This window comes from Protopterus annectens, chromosome 1.part2, assembly GCF_019279795.1.
Source record: "Protopterus annectens isolate FY-2018-M chromosome 1.part2, PAN1.0, whole genome shotgun sequence".
Lineage (NCBI taxonomy): Eukaryota > Metazoa > Chordata > Ceratodontiformes > Protopteridae > Protopterus > Protopterus annectens.
In genome coordinates this window covers 564,259,319-564,280,650 of record NC_056727.1, presented here as the reverse complement: position 1 = coordinate 564,280,650, position 21,332 = coordinate 564,259,319, and the positions used below count along the sequence as shown (strand labels likewise).

Below are 21,332 nucleotides of genomic sequence, written 5' to 3'. Positions count from 1 at the left end.
AATCAGTGAATGCTCAAAATAGCAAATGCTGATTTATTGACCCTTTAAGAGCAAAACCTGACAATCCCGAAGACACAGAACAGCAATTTTTTTCCCCAGGGAAAAAAATCGCTGGGTCGTTTTCAGGACTTTGCCTTTTCCTCCACTGTGGTGTGATCTCAGAGTTGGTATATTTAAGTAGGGGGGGTGTGCGGGGCACAGCCCCCTTACATCTGGGAGTGTGGGGGGGTCAAAACTCCCCACTTTATTTTGTGTTTTGAACTTTTTTTTGGTGGAAAAGCAATGTTTCTCCCTGGGAAAAAAATTGCTGTTCCGAGTCTTTGAGATTGTCAGGTTTTGCTCTTTAAGGGTTGATAAATCAGCGTTCTATATTTTAAGTGTTTGCTGATTTAATATAGACACTTCTGCAGAAGGCCACAGAGGGTTTGGTAGGTCAGATGTTTGCTGAGAGTCCTAGGTAATTGGGAGTTTAGTGGGGAAAAGAATAAGCACAAAACTAGGCAAAAAAACAAAGATAATTTTGCGAGGGTGCAAATGAGAAGGTAGAGAAGTTGGTGGTGGTGACCGAGGCTTCCTAGCAGTGTACTCTTAGGTTAATTAAAAACAGTTACACTATAGTTGTTGGTAAAAGCACTACACATACATTGGTTTGAGTACACGCAGGTCTATATCCCATGTTGTATCTGGACAGACCGGCCAATTAATGATGCAAGGCAGGGTGGCTGGAGGGCTTCACTTTCAGGCATTAGAGGTGTGGGAGCTGGAGGAAAAATAGAGATATTATGAATAGGGAGGCAAACAGCTCACTAATATGTTACCTGCACTATATTAGTAGAAGAAGAGTAAACTTATTTGTGACTACAAATGTAACTGTGACTATGTTGGACTATGGTAGGCAACCTAGTAAACTCACTGTAAATATGCAGCACTGTGGTAAACAGAGAGTCAAGCTATATAATAAAATCAGAGATGAAAACAAAATTGTTAAGTGCAGTAGAAATGCTGTCCAGAACCAAAATTGTTAAATACAGTAGTAATGCTGTCTGGACACAGACAGGTAATGGTTACTAAACACAATATAAAGACTTTAGAGACTATACAAAATATAAAAGACCTTAGTGGCTATACTCTATCACTTTGCCAGTATTTCATAACGATATGCATATTAGCTTACCAGAGCACTGATATGGGAACATATACGCTAAAACGTACTGGTATAAAGGACTGAGTCTCTCATAACTATATTAGTGCAGCCAGTGAATAACACATTCAAATTATAAACAGATGCTGAATAATACCAGTTATTTCCTTGCACAGTTTTAAAAACAAATATAACAAGCTACTTGCTAGCACGGTTTATCTACTTACTCAGATGCCGAGTAATATAAGGTAGTTACTAGTACAGTTTAGTTATTTCTTTTAAAAATATAACAAGCTAAATAGCTAGCACAGTTGTATTTGCGGCATTCAGTTTCAGACGTATAGTGAGTACACACGCAAGCAACAATACTGCCAAAACAAACCTAGTTACTATCAGAGTTTTGTTGCTTCTTTTACAAATGAAACAAGCTAATAGCTAGTGGAGCTGTATTTGCGGCATTCAGTTTCAAACATATAGTGAATACAAATGCAATCAGCAATACAGCCAGGAAAGCAACCTTCTCATAGGCAACCAAACACAAATTTAGTTAATAACATTCCATTGTCTCACAGCACATAGAACTGAACAATTAAAAACTTAAATGTGAGCACGCTGCATGGAGACACTTGGGAGGGTGTAAAGGGATTTAAAAATGGTGCCTGAATGTTCTCTTAGAATAAATAAACTCTGTTTGGGGGAGATGGGAGGGGGAGGGGAGAGGAGAGGACGGAAGGGGGGGCTATCTAAGCTCTGTTGGGAACAGAGGTAGATAGGATGTGAAAAGGGGGATGGGGCAGTCACAGGAAGATAAATAGTTTGCCATTTAGTTTTCTCATAACGCTTATGTTTCTAGAGGTATGAACATTTATTTGAAATGTGAGGCAATAACATTCATTTCTTGAAAAAGCTCTGGCATGCCCATTGGAAGTTGGAGTACAAGTTTAAAAGAGCTCCACTGTAGGCAATACATTAAAACCAACAGTACATTAGAGATTGACGTACCTTTATCAGTTATGAGCTATTTACTTACTGTGATATATCAACCATAATTAGGAAATCATTCCGTATAGCCTGTTTACTTTCCATAGTAATATCTTCTATAGTCAAAGAAGTCATAATTCCCCTCTATTCATCCCTGATTAGGCCAATCAGTGACTACAATGCCTTGTTCAGCACATCAAAGCTCATGGCAATCTTGGTTTAGCTTTCAGTGCCATTAAAGACCTTGCCCTGCTAAATCTCTTTATCTTTGCATAACTAGTAAAACCATAAATACTTACAGTTAGTGTCCCAGTCTTCATTTCCTTAAAAACAGAATCCACTGATACAGCAGATATCTAATCCAGTGCATCCTTTCCCTATCAAATAAACACCCCTTGTATATCAAACAATGCAACACCGTAGCCATATTTAAACCTATGCTTAGTCCTTCCATCACCCAAACCTGCTAATCAAACCTTTGTCATCTGGGTTATAGTCAGGATTACATCAATGCTATATAGCCAGATCAGTCCTATCAAGCTGTACTGTGCAATTACGAACAGCTCTGACAAACAGGGATCACATTGTCTTCCTTCATCCTACCTTTCTACTCATGTGTCCCCTGGCCCTGAAGTGATAGTAAATACTGGCTACAGCACAATTTAAGGCCAAGACAACTATAACTTCCTTGTTACTGAAATCCAAACATAGAGATCAGTTGACCATTTATCTTTTGACATACATAATAAAACTGTTTGTCTATGGTGACAAAGATAAAGAGGGCTCCTTCCCTTACATCAACATGCGCTTTGGTACATTCAGACTTAACAATTCACCATCCTCAATTAAATCAGATAGTTTGGAATAACATCAAGCATGCACTCCAGTTCATTCACACTTAATAATTCACCATCCTCAGTTAAATCAGATAGTTGGGAATAATACAGTCAAGGAGTAAGAAAGATCATTTCTAGAGTTAAACAAATCTCAATGTCTGGTTATTAAGACTGGATATTCTTACATCCATCTAGATAAGACTAAACATGGACTGAGATGCCAAGAGGGTTATAATTCAGGTAGTTAGGGGACTGATCAGGTGTAATACAGAAGATAATGTTAGTGCTATGGCATTAAAACTAGCCACAAGGATGACTATACTGTGACAGTAGTAAAACTTTAAAGTTAAAAGTCTGTATGTTTCTTCTTTTCAGAAAACTGGGCACGTGGTTTAGTACAGACAACTTTTGGATGAATATTTTTAAAACAGAGTTGCTGAATGACTGGAATACATGGGGAACCATACCTTATTGAGAAGGGTTGGAAGCATTCACAATGGACACAGCAGTAGAAAATGCATATTTTCAGAACATTAACCTTGCCTAGCAATTAAGGTTAAAACATCTTTCAACAGCTAAAATCAGTGTTACCCTTAAGATATCAAAGATTATCAGCATTTTTCATGAGTTAGAAGTCAAAGCTTAAATAAAGACCTAACTTTATTGTAAATAAAATTCTTTTGAAAAGAGTGGAAGACCCAGCTTATTCTGAAGTATGTAAAATCAATTAAGGATAACAAGACATGAAGAGGGAGTGTATGAGATTTGTTGATATTTAACTTAAAGTTAGAACTCTTGATGTAAGTATCGATGGTTTCTAAGAGTGTACTGGGGATATCAACTGGTGAACAGATGGTAATCAGAATATCAGCTGCATAATCTAAATATTTGAAAGGGATAGCTCTCACAGGCACAGACATGATGAACTTTTTATTTTAAGTCACCTTCCTAAAGGTCCCAAGACAAATCTGAAAGAATGGGGATAAAAGACATACCCTATTAATTCCGGAGCTGGGATAAAATGACAGGAAGACAGAAATGGCTCTAAGGGTAATTGTTGGTAATATGCACCTATTATCCATTTAATTAATCGATTTGTTAAGTCCAAAACTTCAAGGCTTGTGAAAAAAATCAACACCAGGAGATAATAACAAAATCCAACTGCCATGCTCATGTTTTGTGTCATTCAAAATGTAAACATTTCTTGAAACTTGGTCTGACTAGTAACAGCCTTTAACAAATATTGCTTTTATAGATGGTTGTCTAGGAATTTTTGCAGGGATTTTATGCTTAAAATTTATTATAGAAATAACTTAGAAGATAAGGGAAGGAATGGGTCTTTAAAATTTTTAGCAATAACAGCAGTAGAAGCTTCTGGCAATGGCCTCCAAGAACGGTCAAGCTGAGATTACTGAAAAAGGTAACCACATATGTGACAAACTGTGCAATGAGTTTCATAAGTGCATAAGTCATCTGGTCCTGGTGCATTTTTGGATTTTGGATGCTTAATCTTAAAAAGGGCTTCAGGTGAAATGAGTGAATTGAGTAGATCAACATCTACTTTAGGTAATCCAGGGGAATCAGAGCCTTGAAGGTAATCTAAAATATCAAAGCCTGGAATATTTCACTTCATAGAAGTGTACAGTTTCTTGTAGAATATTTCAGATTCACTTGCAACAGCTTTAAGGTAGGCTAGCTACATATGTTAATATGACATACCTCTCAATTTCCAAAGTTTGTAAGGATGTCCCTAATTTTTGCTCACAATTTTGTTCATACCTCATAAAATAAGACATCAAGAAATTCTAAGTTAATAGTGACAGCATTTAAAATGCCTTTCATGTTGGGTCTTTTCTCTAATTATTTTTGCTTTGTACCTAATCCTAGAGGTAAAAGGTAGAGAGGTATGGATTGTAGGTTTTTAAAATGCTGAGATTTTGCCAGGAACGTCTCCAGAGTGCATATATATAGTTTTACTAAGATTAAGAGATTTAATTTGTGAACTTCATATTTATATAATGACTATTCGTAAGTCTGTCATAAATGGGAGGAGATATCCTACTTTACCTATTCTTGCATCTCTTATATGTCATCAACCTTTACTCCTCCTCCAAATGTTCCCTTCATACTGATAATCTTGTTTTATATTTTCTATATCATATTTTGTGTTGTTTGCTCCTTGTGGGCTATTAAAGTTTAATAGTATGCAGTAAATCTAATTGTTCATATTAATGTGTGTACATTTTCTTACATTGTATTTCTTTTTACCATTATTATTGCAGTTACCCTGGCTGTATCAGAAATTGCTCTAATGAGATTAGTGCACTAAGCTGGTAAACACACACACACACACACACACACACACACACACACACACACACACACACACACATATATATATATATATATATATATATATATATATATATATATAAATGTATATGGATCTACTATGATTAGTTAATCCACAAAATGTCAGTGTGCTTAATGTTGACACACTTATTTCAACAAAATCACATTGACATGCTGCAGCACATTCTCGAAGGCTAATCTCTGGAATATGCTGCACCCCCCCCCACCCCATATCCCCAGCTAACTAACTCTGAGATTGCACAATTCCCAGAGAAAGAGCATAGCCCCCTACTCTGGGTTCTGTCGATCTCACACAGCTGTCAAATACTTACTTATGTCAACCACTGTGGGTTGACAGTGCACAGGTCAACCATCCATACAATTTTTGACTAACCCCTATATATATATATATATATATATAGATAGATAGATACTTACAGCTGCTTAAAATATTGAAAGCTCATTTGACTGAAAGATTTTTTGGGGGGGGGTGAAAAACACTGAATGCACAAAATATTGAAAGCATATTTGACTGAATGCTCAACTGATTGAATGCTTACTGTTATAATGTTGATAAGCAGAAGTGTGCATGAAAATGGATGTTTGACTGAAAATGTTGTAGTGACTTGTTAGTATGTACATGTTTATGGGTTAGGATTAGGGTAAGGGTTATGTAAGGGAATATGTGGTGTTGTGTGTATTCTGTGTCCTTTTCTCTTGTATAGTGGTAATGTTAGGGCAAGTGTTTTTTGTAGATAAACTTACTAAGCTGGACATTAATCCCTACATCACCCAATAGGTTGATAACTGGCTTACTGATAGAACACATACTGTAAAAGTAGCCGACTCCAAATCCGGCTCCAGACAAGTGACAAGTGGAGTACCACAGGGTTCAGTCCTGGGACCGCTCTTGTTTGGCATCTACTTCTCTGAAGTACAGGCCAACACTATGGGACTCTGGCTAACAAAGTTCGCAGATGACTGCAAACTGGGAGCCATTACTGAATCCCCAAATGATGTGGATACTCTACAAAAGGGCCTTACAGAAACAGATGCTTGGTGCCAGAGCCATGGGCTCAAGCTAAATGCCAAGAAATGTATAGTTATCCCCTTTGGGAAAAAACATGTGTCCTTGAATTATCATATAGGTGGCAGTACACTAAACACCGCAAGTGTGATAAGAGACTTAGGGACACAGATGGACAGTGGTCTCACCTTCGATAACCACATCGCCACAACAGTCAGGAAATCCTTCTATGTGGTAACCCCCTCATCACTAAGGGCTTTTCATCCAGAAAAAAGGAGGTCATTGTCCCACTGTACTCATCCCTCATTAGACCCATTATAGAATACAACACCCCATTTGGTAAGTACTTCTCAAGACATCTGCAACAACTGGAAAGGCCGCAGAAATACCTCACTAAAAGAATCACAGGCCTAAAGCAGATGCCCTATGCTGACCGCCTTAAAAAACTCCAGCTATACTCTGTCGCATATCGTCTACTCAGAGGTGATCTCTGCTTAACATATAAGGCCATGTCATACTCAGAGCTGTTGGACATGCTACACTTAAAGAAATCCCAATCCCTCAGAGCCACATGCTTCAGGGATCTAAACCTTGTCATCACAATAAACAAAACATGCTGGAGGGATAGGTTCCTGACCCAGAGTCTCCCCAGACTCTGGAATAGATTGCCCATACATGTCAATCAGAGTGCCTCTTTGGCCTTCTTCAAAAGGAACAATGACGATTGGATGGGAAAAAGGAAATTCACCCCAGGGGATCACGTCAGTCGCCCTGCTAGACTGGGGTCCAGGGAAGTAAATAGTGTGGGAAGAAATAGCCAGGGAATTGTTATGGTTAGGCTTGTATAGGCCCTAGGGATGACAGCCTAGTACCAACATATGAACCTATAAACCTATGGACATAATATGTAGAGGTTAGGGTGAAGGCCAAGGGTAGGGGTGGGCTTATAGTGTGGGTTAACGCATGAGAAAGGTGGTAGGATTTCTCCAGTTCAAAATTGTGTCTGGAAGTGGGAAAAGATTGATTGCAGTTGTGATGAATGGCCATATAATCCCTCCTGCTGCAAACAATTTATATGTGGTGGTTCTTCTCTTATGATCCTTAACACTATACTTAAAAGTGTATGATAAATGTACAAAGCTACTTTTTATAATAGCTATTACCTGACACACCCAAATAAGCAATACAATATACAGCTAAACATTTATATTACAACGTATGGGTCTCTGAGTTTCACACACCTCACTGGTAGCTAAGTACCTTCTAGTGCAATCATACCACAAGAATTTGAAACTTGACAAAGGTTATTTTAGCACACAAATGCACATAATATTTACCCAGATGAGTTAATAATAACTGTCCACTATTAACATCCCATTCCTTTTATTTTTATTTTTTTTGCAGTGATACTGCCACCAGCAGATCAAAATAGCACACCACAACCACACTTACTGTTTGCCTTAACTCATGCAGTCTGGAGCAGCATGTGGCCAATTACATTGCTTCCTGAGGTCATTTTCCAGGAAACACTGTGCTTCCTTTGAGTATTTCTCCAAAATCATCTTCTGAAAACACATATCATGAGATTTGCAATACCTGATAATGTATGTGAATTACAAAAAATATGAAACATAAAACTCGTTGGTAGACAACGAGCTAGACATTCATATTAGTATCAAAGGTCTGTCTGTAAATGCTAATTTTATATTGTAGATTGATGAAAGAAGAATGGTATTTTATTTGCCAAAGTTGCTGCTGTTATATATTCATATAAAGGGCTATAGTTCTGAAGTGTAAACACAGATCCAAGATAGCAGTGGAAGGATTGTTCACCTTTTTGAGAGCTTTCCATTGGTGTACAACATCAGTGGAGAGCACTTTGAAGTTTTGTGATATTGCAGAATATGTGAAAATTATTCATACAGTTTCACATCACTTCAAAACAACATTCATCTACAGAACTATGTATGTTAGATAACAAATGTGTGTGACAACATTGTGTGCTTTAATGTTTTTGATAAGACAACATTTATTCATCGGCAGGTCGATTTTATGAAGTTAATTTACTTAAGAAAATATGGCTAATAGTTATAACTGCTTTTATGAAAAAATATTTATATCCCAGAATGTATTCATATTGTCCATTATATTTTAATGTCATTTTACTAACATTCAGGCTTGCATTCATCACCCCATTTTGCATTAATAATGTAAACATGGAAAATAGCTCACATTTTTCATAATGCTTTGTAAACACTTCTTAATTCCAGATCTGTACATCCTATGTTAATTGTTTCACTATGTATTCTTAGCAAATCATGTGCACTTGTATATGTCACATTGCTGCCTTAGTTTTGGGGTGTGCGTCAGTACCAGAACTTCAGACATTAGATAGAGAAACACTGACAGGTGTACTCATGTTAGGTGTATAGGGAAGTTTCCTGAAATGATGAGTATACTGTTACAGGATACACAGGAACTCTGCTTTCCTGGCAAGGCTCTTGTAGGAAACAATGAGTTGCAATAAAGCAACCACATTATGGCATGTTGATAGCAATGGCTAACATAATCATTTTTAAGAAGACAATAGCCAACGGATGGTGTTATACCATTTTAATACACATTCCATAAATGAATAACTAAGCCACCAACCACAAGCATTTATAACTGAAAAATAAACTTCTTTACTATAAATAAATACAATTAAACAATGCAATTTGTAAAATCAAAAGTACAAGCAAGTATAAGGTTGCAAAAAAAGAAATATACAGACAGAAAGTATACCAAATTTTAATTAATACCTTGTTTGAATCTATCATTACCAGTGTTAAAGATTTTCTGATTCTAATTATCTCTGATTTGATACCACACACAGCAGTTATACAACCTCTCAGCCAGTAACTCTTAGAAATGTACATCCTTCTGAGGGAAGGCAGAGTATCCATTGCTTTATCTCCTTTGGAGTCCAAGTATTATATTTGCTGCATGGTTTAAATTTAACTGATGTTTTTCCTTCTTCACAGTCTATCAAGCTAGGGAGTGAAGTCCAGCAAGCTAATGTCAAATAAAGTAATTCATTCTTTGAGTTGAAGGCACTCTAGATAACTACACATTTGAGAAGTCAGATTTATTTTCAATTTCTAAAGTTCTGTTGCATTTCCACTGAAAGCAGTCACATACTCAGTATATGATTTACATTCTGTATATATAATTTAAAATTACATATGCTACAAGGTTTAAACAACTAGAGGTTTATGAAAAAAGTAATTAAATTTAGTTTCTGCATGCTTCAGTAAAAATAAAACGAGCTTCACTCAGGCTGTCACATTTCTCCTCTTAAAACAACTACATTTGCTTTGTCTTAAAACCACCTCTCTACCGTTCTCTTCTTTTGTAGACCTCAAGTGAATTTTGTTGAAACACCACCAAAGAATAAAGTCTGAGGACTGTACCAATGGTGAAGAGGAAGAAAGCCCTGACTACAGCCTAGGTGACTCATGTTTGACTAGCAGTTTGGGTGCTTGATGGTGCAGACAGGAAGGATGGGTGTGCCTATGTTGGGAGAGGGACAATAGTTCTTATTCAACCTCCAGCACAGCTCCAATGACAGAGCCCTACTGGAGAACAGAAGTTCATGATACAATGAGGGTCTGGGCCCATGGATGTGGGCATAGTTGCCCAAGTCATTGATAGTACTCCCTACTGGCACATGCATGGCAGCATATATACATAGCTTGAGGAGGCCTAGGTGGCTCTCATACAAAAGGCTGAGATTAGCTTCATAAATTAAAAGTTCTCTCAGTGGCAGGATTTAGATAAGGGCAAAATGTAACCTCATGCCTGCCTGGGTGATGTGTCTTAGAGGCCTGATGGGCAACGAGCATGTGGCAGATATTGTACAATAAAAACACAATGTGGTAGCACAGGGACACATTCACATTTTAAGTAGTACTACGCAGTCCCTTACCTTGCCACAGCACCTGCAATGTGCATTGCTGGTATTATTCTGATGCTGGATAATTATATTGCAGAATTTGTAGGACTGTAATTCACTTAGCTAATAATATCATGGGATTTTACTCACAGTCTCCATTCTAATAATCTTACAATTTTGAGACTAACTTTATGTGACCACTGTAATGGCTCATGATCTGTAACTACTGTTAGTTTAGTACCATATAGGCGGAAGTAAAGTGTTTGAACAGCCTGCACTATTCCCAAACATTCCTCGTCACACCTGCGCACACATTTTCCCTTAGTTGAAGTCTATGACTAAGGTATAGGCTCAGATATTCTTCACCCTTTGAAGATATCTGATCAAGTACACCCCAGTGTGTGATCTGAAGCATTTAACAGAATGAAGAAATCCTTGCTATAATCAGGATTAGCTACAGGAGTCTACTCAAGCCACCTAGCATTTCTGGAAAGTCTGGATACAAGCTAGTGTCCAGATAAATGTATCTGTCCCTTTATTACGGACCGTGAGAGGAGTGGCTATGGTATTGTAGTTAAGGATAAACTTTTTGTAGTCCTTCACTATCCCAAGAAATACCCTTAACTACTTGTTTGGTAAAAGCTGTAGACGATGCCTGAATAGCCAGCACTGTGGCATGCTCCTTCCATTTTTACTCTGCTTTGCCCCTCCCTGACATGTTGCACTATTCCTCCTTGGAGTGACTAAGCATTGAGATATTATTATGTAAATGAGAATATAGGAAGGATGCACTCTATTACACTCACCAGACCCTGGGAAGCTGCTGGAATGTTCTTCATCCTAAATGGCATTCTGGAGCAATCATAAGGCAAAACAGGATAACACATACTGATTTCTGTCTTGCTGTGGATGTCAAGGATACCTGCCAGTAACCCTTAGTCAGGTCAGTAATGCTGAGATATTTATCTTCACTCACTCACTTCTTACTCATATGCTTGGAATACTAAGAGGGCAACAGTATCCATGGTTGCCCTCTGAAATAGCTCTTTTTTTTACTTTAAAACACTTTTATTGAATTATCACTTGTGACATAGGCAAATTTACATTTATATAAAAGTAATGAAACTGTATTAACAAGTTCATGTTTACAAACAGTCTACTTCACATATATTACTATATATTATACCATGACCCCCCCCCCCCAAAACGTGCACGCTGATTGGCCAGCGTGCCCGTTGTAAATCGAGTTATACTAATGGAAAAGGTCCGTCGCCGGACTTTTTCCATTAGTATAACTCGTTTTTTAAAACACTGTCTCGCTATGTTAAATGGGTTTAACATAGCGAGGCAGCTTTAAAATAAGCAACAGAGATCTCCGTTGCTTATTTTAAAGCTGTCTCGCTATGTTAAACCCATTTAACATAGCGAGACAGTAAGCAACGGAGAAAGCAAGATCTCCGTTGCTTTTTTTTAGTGTCTCGCTATGTTAAATGAGTTTAACATAGCGAGACAGTTTTAAAATAAGCAACGGAGATGTCCGTTGCTTATTTTAAAACTGTCTCGCTATGTTAAACTCATTTAACATAGCGAGACAGTTTTTTTAAAAAAAAAAGCAACGGAGATCTTGCGTTCTCCGTTGCTTTTGCCCACAGCTCTGATCTACTGCATAGGCATGCGCAGTACATCAGAACTGCCGCAGAATACCAGACAGCTGCGGAAGGGCAGTAAAGAGGCATTATACAATGCCATTATTTAAGAAAAGTAATTATTTCTTTTCTTAAATAATGTCATTAATATAGCAATAACCCACTTCTGGGTGTGGGTAATGCTGGATTTACCCACGGTTGGCTTTGTTTGGTCCCTCGGGCTTCGCCCTCGGGACCAAACCATGCCAACCGTGGGTAAATCCAGCATTACCCACACCCAGGCATGGGTTATTGCTATATCATACAACCTAAGCAAAATTACATAAATTGTTCAATCCCTGCCCTGTTTTTAAACAAGAAACAGCTTTATTAAACCATCACTTATGATACAGGAATCATATCAAATCAAAACAAACCACACTGACACACTCCAAGTTACAGACATTATACATCACTAATAATCTACCCGATCATTTTTAGTCAAACATAACATATCTCATTAAGTCCTGCCTTCTTTTAAACTTCATTCCTCCCCTGTATATAGTGTTCCCACAATTCCCATTTTTTCCTATGTAGTTTGCTCCTACATTTTTCTTCTTCTTTTTGCTTTTCCTGGTTAGGGGTTGCCACAGTGGAACTCCGGTCCGCCAATGATTGACAGTAGATTTTTACGGTGCCGAGGTGCCAACCCAATGCCCAACCTTCAACGAAGGCATGCCCATTCACGCATGTCTTTTGAATGCCACTTGACCACAGGGAGGATATGCAGACTCCACACAGAAGGCTCTCCAGCCGAGAATCGAACAGGAGAACCTTTTGTTGTGAGGCGACAATGCTACCACTGCACCACTGCGGCATTTGCTCCTACATTTTTCTAAAGATCTCAATTCAGTTGTTTTATCTCTGTTACTTTACTCACTACTTCTAGTATAGTTGGTTTAGTTTTTAATTTCCATTTTCTAGTTACTGCTTTTTTGGCAGGCATCATAATTAGACACAGCAAGGCCTTACTATGTATAGACAATTCTGATTCTATTTCATAGCTCAGAAAAATCATCTCCCTTGTCACACCAATCTGCCCACCCAGCATCTCTGACAGTGCATACCGCAAGGAATCCTTAAACTCCACCAACTCACTGCATTTCCAGAAAATATGTTCCCAATTACCTCTTTCTTTCCTGTCACACCTCCAACATTTGCTGTCTACCTGAGGAAAAATTCTCTGGAGTCTACTTGGTGTATAAAAATATCTATGTAAACATTTCCAAACAAACATCTTAAATCTTCTAGATTTTCTTGCATATTTGGGAGATATACATCCATCCTTCCATGGTTTCTTTGTGAATTAGCAATTGGAAATGAAACTAAAGCAGCTTAATATTGTCATCTGCCTTGCCAATGTTTTGACATTTTTCTCATGTCTTACAGTTACAGTACCATTTCATATCTTTTGCAATGCCTGGCCAGTAAAAAAAAATGTATAAGCCTCCTTTTCATTCATTTTGGGCCTGTGGCTACAAGCACCAGATGACAGGCTGTTGGGATAACTGTCCAACATATTACTTTCCCCTCTAGGTCTCCTGCAAATGTCCATTCTTTGTATAGTAACCCATTTTCCCTGTATGCCTACTCCTCCTACCCTTGACAATAAGGAGTCTGCTTTGTTACCGCCATGAAATTTTGTAAGGCGGGATCTGAGATATGTGCTCGTCTCAGCTTTCTCTTTGGGATCCGTCCAGCTCTACTCTGTCTCAGATTCATGCTTGCTACCAGTCATATTTCCCTATAAAGTAAGCCTTACCAGAGGAAGATCAGTTCCTTTTGGCAGCTATGACTCAAATTCAAGCTGCATTGCTTTCTCTACGTAAAGTAGCAATATCACCAGTCTCTACTGGATATGTGGGCACTGGCTAGGTCTCACCTGCTACCTTCTCCATGTGATTTTCTTCATGGATGCTTGCATGTAAAGGCATGTACACATGATGCTGTATCATAAGAGTAATTCCCTGTTAGAATATTTACAGCTGTATCATCAAAGTGCCACTTGCTTTTCACCTGCTCCCTTTTCCAGTACAAATGATCCCCTGGCTAATAGTACTTGGAAAGGTGTCCTTCCAACAGCACAATTAACCACACCAAGACTAATTACTGTTTTATTACTCTTATTTTAAGAAATTCTAGAGAGAATTTTTCTTCAGTCACTCAAGTCTGGAAACATTTGACTACATAAATAACACCTCACTGTCACACCTAATCCTTTGAAAGTCCAAACATTTTATTTTATATTGCTTTTTTACACAAGCATATGTTTCAGTGAATTTGACTTTGTGAACAATGGATCTGCTTTTCTCTAGCATTTTGAAAGGAAAATATATTGCATGCAGAATGGCCAAGAATGCAAAACACAGCTTCTTGCCTAGTTGTTATGCCTACCATATGGTATGATTGTGAAATCATTTTCAGAACAGATCAAAAACTAGTAGCACCTATTATGACTGTAGCACAGACCTTCAAACAACTGAAGTCTTGTATCAAATTGAAGGAAATGACCATGATATATATATATATATATATATATATATATATATATATATATATATATATATGTGTGTGTGTGTGTGTGTGTGTGTGTGCGTATTGCATTGCAGGACTCACTTTTAAAAGCACAACAGTACATTTTACAGGTTATTATTGTGCAAAAATAAATGGTGTTTTTTTCACAAAACAATAATTATGTAATAACATGTTTCAGTATACAACTATGTTTGAAGGAGAATAAGCAGCTCTGCACCCCAACATGGCGAATGTGCCCCCACACCACTGCTACCTGTATATGCTGATTGCAAGGTTACTGTACCTCTTAGCATTGGGGTGTAATTCAAGGATCTGCAACCTCAGATTTAGAATCTATTTCCCAAACTCAATATTACACTATCACCATTCTGAAGAATACATTTATGTTCCCCATAATTAAATCAGGAGCCCTACTGCAGAGCAGCTAACTTAACCTGGGTCTATTCAGTACTGTATGCAGCTCAGACCTTGTACACTGTATGCATGAACATGAGAAAAGAGTGAAAATGCATTGCTGCATTCTACCAAGGTAGACACGTTACTCTGTTCATGCTGTCATTGAGTACTGCAGAGTACAGTTGTCATTAAAAGAAACAATATCATCATAAGTGATACTGACCAGAATGTGGCATGTACTTCGATTAGCAGCACTGATGGGGCCTGCTCTGGTGTTATAGAGAGAGATAAAGCCTTGACTACAGCTCAGGCACGCCAAGTTTAAATATAGTCATGGCCTCTTGATGATGCAGGTAGGGTGAAAGGGCATACACACCTTTGGGATTAATCCATAGTAAAGGCTGGGGATGTGCAGAGGTTGTTGTCTGGGGGTGGGGGTGACAGGGTTGTTGCTGAGTTGCATTTAGAGGCATGAAGAATACACTAGCAGCATAGGCCAGTACATTCCTTTTCCTGGGAACGTAGCATGTGAAGTGAGTGGAACCTTAGGAAAAAATAATCCCTTGTAGAAGAATCAAACTGCCCCAGGAATTCTCTGCCTTCTCAATGGCACCAGACATGTGTTGGACTGGGTGTAAGGGTTACCAGGAGGGTACGTTGGATTTGGTGGACCAGAATATAAAAGAGAGGTATTGGCAATAGCTGATGGTCACCTGTGGGGAGTCAAAAATGTGACAAAGAACGAAAGAAAGAAAGAGAAAAAAAAAAGCAGCGCCCTTTTTGACATCTGAAAGATGCTTAAATAATTTTTTTAAAATCAAGGGAGCTTTTTGGTCTAAATTTATCTTAAATGACAAAAATGTACAACTATACGATTGACAAAGCAATTGTATGTAAGACATTCCTTTCATTCTTTCGTTCTTTGTCCCTTCTATCCAGTGGCTCTACTCGACAGAGGCACTGGGAACTAAGTTCAGGTGGCACGATGCCAGGGTAATCCTATGGGCTAAGCTTGTAAAGACCCCAGGGCCATTAGCCTAGTACACACCTATGAACCTATAAATAAAAGCTACAAGGTTGCAAGGTATGCCAAGGGTTATACTCATTTCTATTTATGCATACCTATAGATAAATGACACTTTGTGTTACATCATAAGCACGCTGCCTAATTGCTTGATTGTACATGCTTTACCAACAACATGATGCTCAGATCTGCAGTTGGTCACATTGACCATTTAATAAGCAAACTTTAGCCTAACCCTTTCACTTGCTCACTGGCCCTCATCAGTGAATAATGTCTATATTTGAAACTTAGAAGGAGAAGGAGACACAATTATTCTGCTTTCATGTTAACCCAACAAGAACAGAACTACATTATTTATCTTTTGTTGACCAGGGTGGTAGACTAGTAGCCACTTTTCATGGGGGAACCAAAGTGGTATTTATTCAATTAGGAGAATTTCCCCTACCCTTTTCGTCGGTACTATGGGATCTTTGCAGCCACTATAACCAACTCAAACAGACTGGAACTTGGTTTAACATTTCACCAAAGTAGATCGTGCTCAGGAATGCAGCCACACCCCTTATGCTGCACTGTCAGCAATTAATTTGCTGGTGTGGGGATAGAACCCACAGTCTTCTGCACCAAAGGCAAGGGTACTACCTATTAAACTGCTAACAATATATTTTATTTCCTTTTGCTGCTAAGATGCATGGTATCTGTTCTACCATATTACAAAATTGTACATAACTGCTGCTTGTTTACACATCAATTAATTATTAAAGCCAAAACAAACTGGTCATAATTCAGAAGAAATTATGGAAACACAAGAGCAGTTAGGGCAAATTACAGATGTATACATTGTGCATCCAGCACCAGGAAGATTGTAATACTTGTGCCTATGGTACTGCCTAGGAGCTTCCTTGACTATTTCTTCCATGAGGATCCAGAGTCCCACTGCCTGCCACAGTTTCATATCCCACGGCCAATGTAGGTGCTGCTGGAAGACTGGAGATACACTCACTTTCAATAAAGTTCGGTTGTAACTGGTTCAGGCACTTCAGTCTGTAGGATGGCATTCCTGCACCAGTATGTTTTATCTATCGATATCTTTCTATCTATATATGTATAAAGAGAGAGAGCACAATATAGATATAGATATATTTTTGGGGTGTATGGAGCAGGTTGCTGCAGCTTTTTCTGAAGACCAGCCAAGGATTTCTCCATTATTTCCACTTTTCTGTTTGAGGTGAGGAATGCAGCATATTTCTGACCTCAGGCTGTGCACTTACTTCAGGCTGATTGCACAGTCATTAACATCTCTAGCAATCAGCACTATGTGGTAACTGTCTTAAGGATTAAATGTCTCCTTAATGGACAAGAGCTGCTTAGTAGTTTTATAATCCTGCCTCACACTGGCCATATGTAAACTAAACCCATTCCTGACCCCAACTTGGCTGCTGGAACTTTATAATACACAGATTTTACCGAAAGGCAAGTAAGGCTTGAATTTCTATATGCACCTAAAATAAACTAGCAGATAAATATAGTTCGAATAGCGGGTAACACCCTGACTTCTGTGCAATAACACTAAATATTCTTGATGCAAAATAAAGAAAACATACAATGCAAAGGTAAAGAGCAACACAAAAGAATTTATAGAACACTAATCATTAATAAGAGGAAATGTCACAAGCTGTTGAAGAAACAATCAATAACCCTCTCAGTTTTAAATAAAATTGCTAGTGCTTAATGTTTCCATATCTTGGAAGACGTAACACCAAAGCTAAATATAATATCATATTTTTTGATATAGTAACATGAAACAGGCATGCACCTACAGAAAAGTTGTCTCATTGCACAACAATAACTAAAAGTCACATGACAACTGTGATAAACAGATTTGTAGCAAAAATAATTAAAATGTGTTATTTAGCAGGCATGTTTCACTTTGAGTTAATAATGACTGAACACTATCAGGAACTGAGTTCCACTGTAATCATATTTTTACAATAAAATGAGAATTAACAATGCTAAAGAGTCTTTATATGTGTGTAATACGTGTGTCTCTGTGTATGTGTGTGTTTGTGTATATATATATATATATATATATATATATATATATATATATATATATACATATATATTTATATAAAACAAAAAATGAAGATGGCAAGAACGTCGACCACAAAATGTTGACAATGAAAACATCGACAATCGACTACATGCACGCACAAAATCCTTGACACGTGAAAACAAATAAAAAAAATAACATTGGTATTTGCAGGGGACAAGCCCCCTGTGCCCCCCAAACCCCCCTTGTAGTTATATATACTACTGCCCAGATTGTAGAATCCCTGGTGAAAAGGAATATTCCCCACCCAAGGATTGTTGATCTAGCAGACCTGTCAATCATCTGCATATGTTGACCAACTGTGATCGGTCAAGCAGCTGTAGACATTTTGATGCGCTGACCAAATTCAGGAGTCCCATATATATATATATATATATATATATATATATATATATATATATATATATATTTACACACACACACACACACATATATATATATATATATATATATATATATATATATATATATACAGATATAGATATATATCTTTAGGCAATAACACACAGTAGAGATGCACACAGACATGCATAAGTACAGACATATGTGCATACATGCATATACAAACATGTACGAACATACATGCATATACACACATGTAACTATGCAGATACACACACACATACACATAGATAAAAAGGTTAGTTCTGTAAATACTGAGTTAAAATATCTCCAACTGTATATTATCTTTCTTATACTGTGCCTACCTAAAATCAGCAAGTAGACGCCAATGACAGTCTCTACTTGCTCTGAAATGGGATGCTCCTTATTCAGAAGGGTGATGTTGTTATTCCTCCATGGAATGCTGGCTGGCAGAGAATTCACATGTGCCATATCAGGATAGCTAGCAGCAGTCCCACCTCAATAACTGCCTGGGAGCATAGAATTCACGGTGTTTTCTTGTGCATGCCTCCAGGTACTTTTTGCTTCGATTATACAGTGCTCATCAGAAAACATGGACAGCGACTTGGCAGATGGAAAAGAGCATTTTAGCTGGCCTTACCTACACTTGTTTCTTAATCTGCTCTAAAAATATCTTGCACTCTTCTTTCTTCTGCCCAAGTCATGATGCAATCCACACTAATCTTAATTGTTTTGGAGCTGAGGCAGATGGCAACAGTGACTTTAACAAAGAGGGCTCACTGAAAGTAACACTGTTGTGTAATGGGCTTTATTTTAGCCATATAGTAGAAGTGTGGCTCTGGATCCTGTAAACAGAAACACATTAAATCCACACATTTACAGACTGCTGCTAGAGGACTTACCTAGCAGAAGCAAAATAAGCAGCAGAACATCCAAACCAGATTACTGAGTAAGCGAAGCTGAGGAATTAGAACTGATTTTGATAAGAAGTCTATAATATGATTTACAGGATGTGTCTTAAGAGCAGAGAAAGCTGCATTGTCTGGTATCAGGCATGTTTGAAGTAGAACTGGGTGCGGTTATTCGAACATCATATTCTTTCCTGCTAAATCTTTTAAAAAATATTTTGACTTGGTTGATCATTGGAAATAAGGGCATGTTTAGTTGGATTTAGGATGGAAAGAGAGAGAGGCTGCTAATCCATGAAAACTGGTCATTTTTTCATAATTGCAGAAACTCCTAATGCTCTTATGTTACCCACTTGCCATTGTTCTGAGTGTTGTGGCTTAATATTCAATACTTTGCTAGAGGTCCATAAAGACAAGCTACACGGTACAGTGAAATGGACAAACAAAACAAAGTTTTGAGCTTAATGTTATGAAACTAAAAATCACTACACTTTTTTGTTTGGTTTACCAGGACAAGCAATCTTGATATAATCCTCTGAGTTGTACTGTAATGTAACAGGTATAGTAACTCAGTGGTTAAGCTCCCTGCCGTCCAACATCAGAGTAGGAGTTTTAATCCTGACTGTTATATATTTATTTAATATGTAATATCATTCCTGCACTCACACTACACTTTGTTTAATAACTTGCACATTTTGCAACATCTATAGCTTTTCTCTGTACTTCATTTTATTGCTTTGCATAAATGCTTAAGAGGTAAGCAGTGAAGTAAATGTATATTGAAGCCAAGATTGACAATATGTCCTCCAAATGTCTACCAGCTATGCTGTTCTTCAATGGTTAGAAAACTCTATAGTATATACTCAGAAGTACCTATCTGCATGCCTGACTGCACTGAAGTGCCCAGTGATTGCTGCAACTATATCTGCAGTTATGACTACAGTGACACTTGTGTATATCTTTTGATGTACTCTTTTTTTGGCTTGTTGACACCTTTGACTTCTACTTGGTATTTATCCTACACATTTTGTGGATCATTTCCTGATTTTATGTGCAGGTGCACAGTGCATGACTTTTATTAACAGAAATAATAAGAAAACTTTGCTGCAGCTGCATTCTATTTTTTGGATACTCCATGCAGTTTGTTACAGACTGCATAATGTTTTGATATGCATTGCATCAGAAGAAAAACCCTCTGCATTATTCACTAGATTTGTGAAACACTCCCTCAGGTACTAAAAGAAATGTATGTTAAAATAAATTTGCAATTCCTTCATAATATTGTCCTTATTGATACTATATTCTGGAGTGCTCTATAGTTTACGTTACCAAAAAAAAAAGTAAAGTGTGAATTCTAAGAATCCTTAACCATTCATGGGTAAAAAAAAAAAAGATACTCTTTTGGTAGATTTAGTATGCCACAACTAGTTAACCAAATAAGAGTAAACTGCAGCCCAAGCACACTTTGTTAGATGGGTGGTCAATTAAAATGTTGGTATATGTCTACAAATCTTACCGATTCACAAAGAAATGTAAACCATACAGTGTAATTGTTTATGTCATTGAAATAAGCCTCATATTAAGAATACAGGCGGAAGAGGAATCATGCTTATTTAAACAATCTGCTGTAGTTGTACGTCAGCATTTAATAAGAATTATTTATCTAATTTATATAATGGACATGAGCTATGTTATATCCAAATGAAATGGTGCTAATAAAAAATTAAAAGGACTTGGTAGTGCTATATCACAGTGCGTACATCAGGATATAGTCACACTGTAATACTGGATTAGCCTCCTTTCTGTAGAAAGTTTTAAAATAATCTGTCAATAGAATTAATTATAATAATGGTAAGAATCCTGCTTACTAAACCCACCATGGGAAACTATGGATATATTATTTTACACAAGAGACAGCTGTTTGTAATTGTTGTAATTCATTGCAACTAATTTATTGATTGTTATTGTTATAGATTATCAGACCTAATGTGAACTTGTGAACTGTAGAAAATTCAAACGATCAACCAGTAAGAAGTTATA

General features: G+C 37.5%; 1 protein-coding gene across 1 annotated transcript in view; it reads right to left on the bottom strand.

The window, feature by feature from the left end:
* LOC122790194 (opsin-5-like) overlaps positions 1–18,964 on the bottom strand; it is a 570,713-nt gene extending 551,749 nt beyond the window's left edge. The window contains exon 1 of the mRNA XM_044057777.1: positions 18,729–18,964. Within this exon, the coding sequence (XP_043913712.1) occupies positions 18,729–18,855 (127 nt within the window). The 5' untranslated portion in view covers positions 18,856–18,964. The remainder of the gene's footprint in view (positions 1–18,728) is intronic.
* Positions 18,965–21,332: the final 2,368 nt, after the last annotated feature.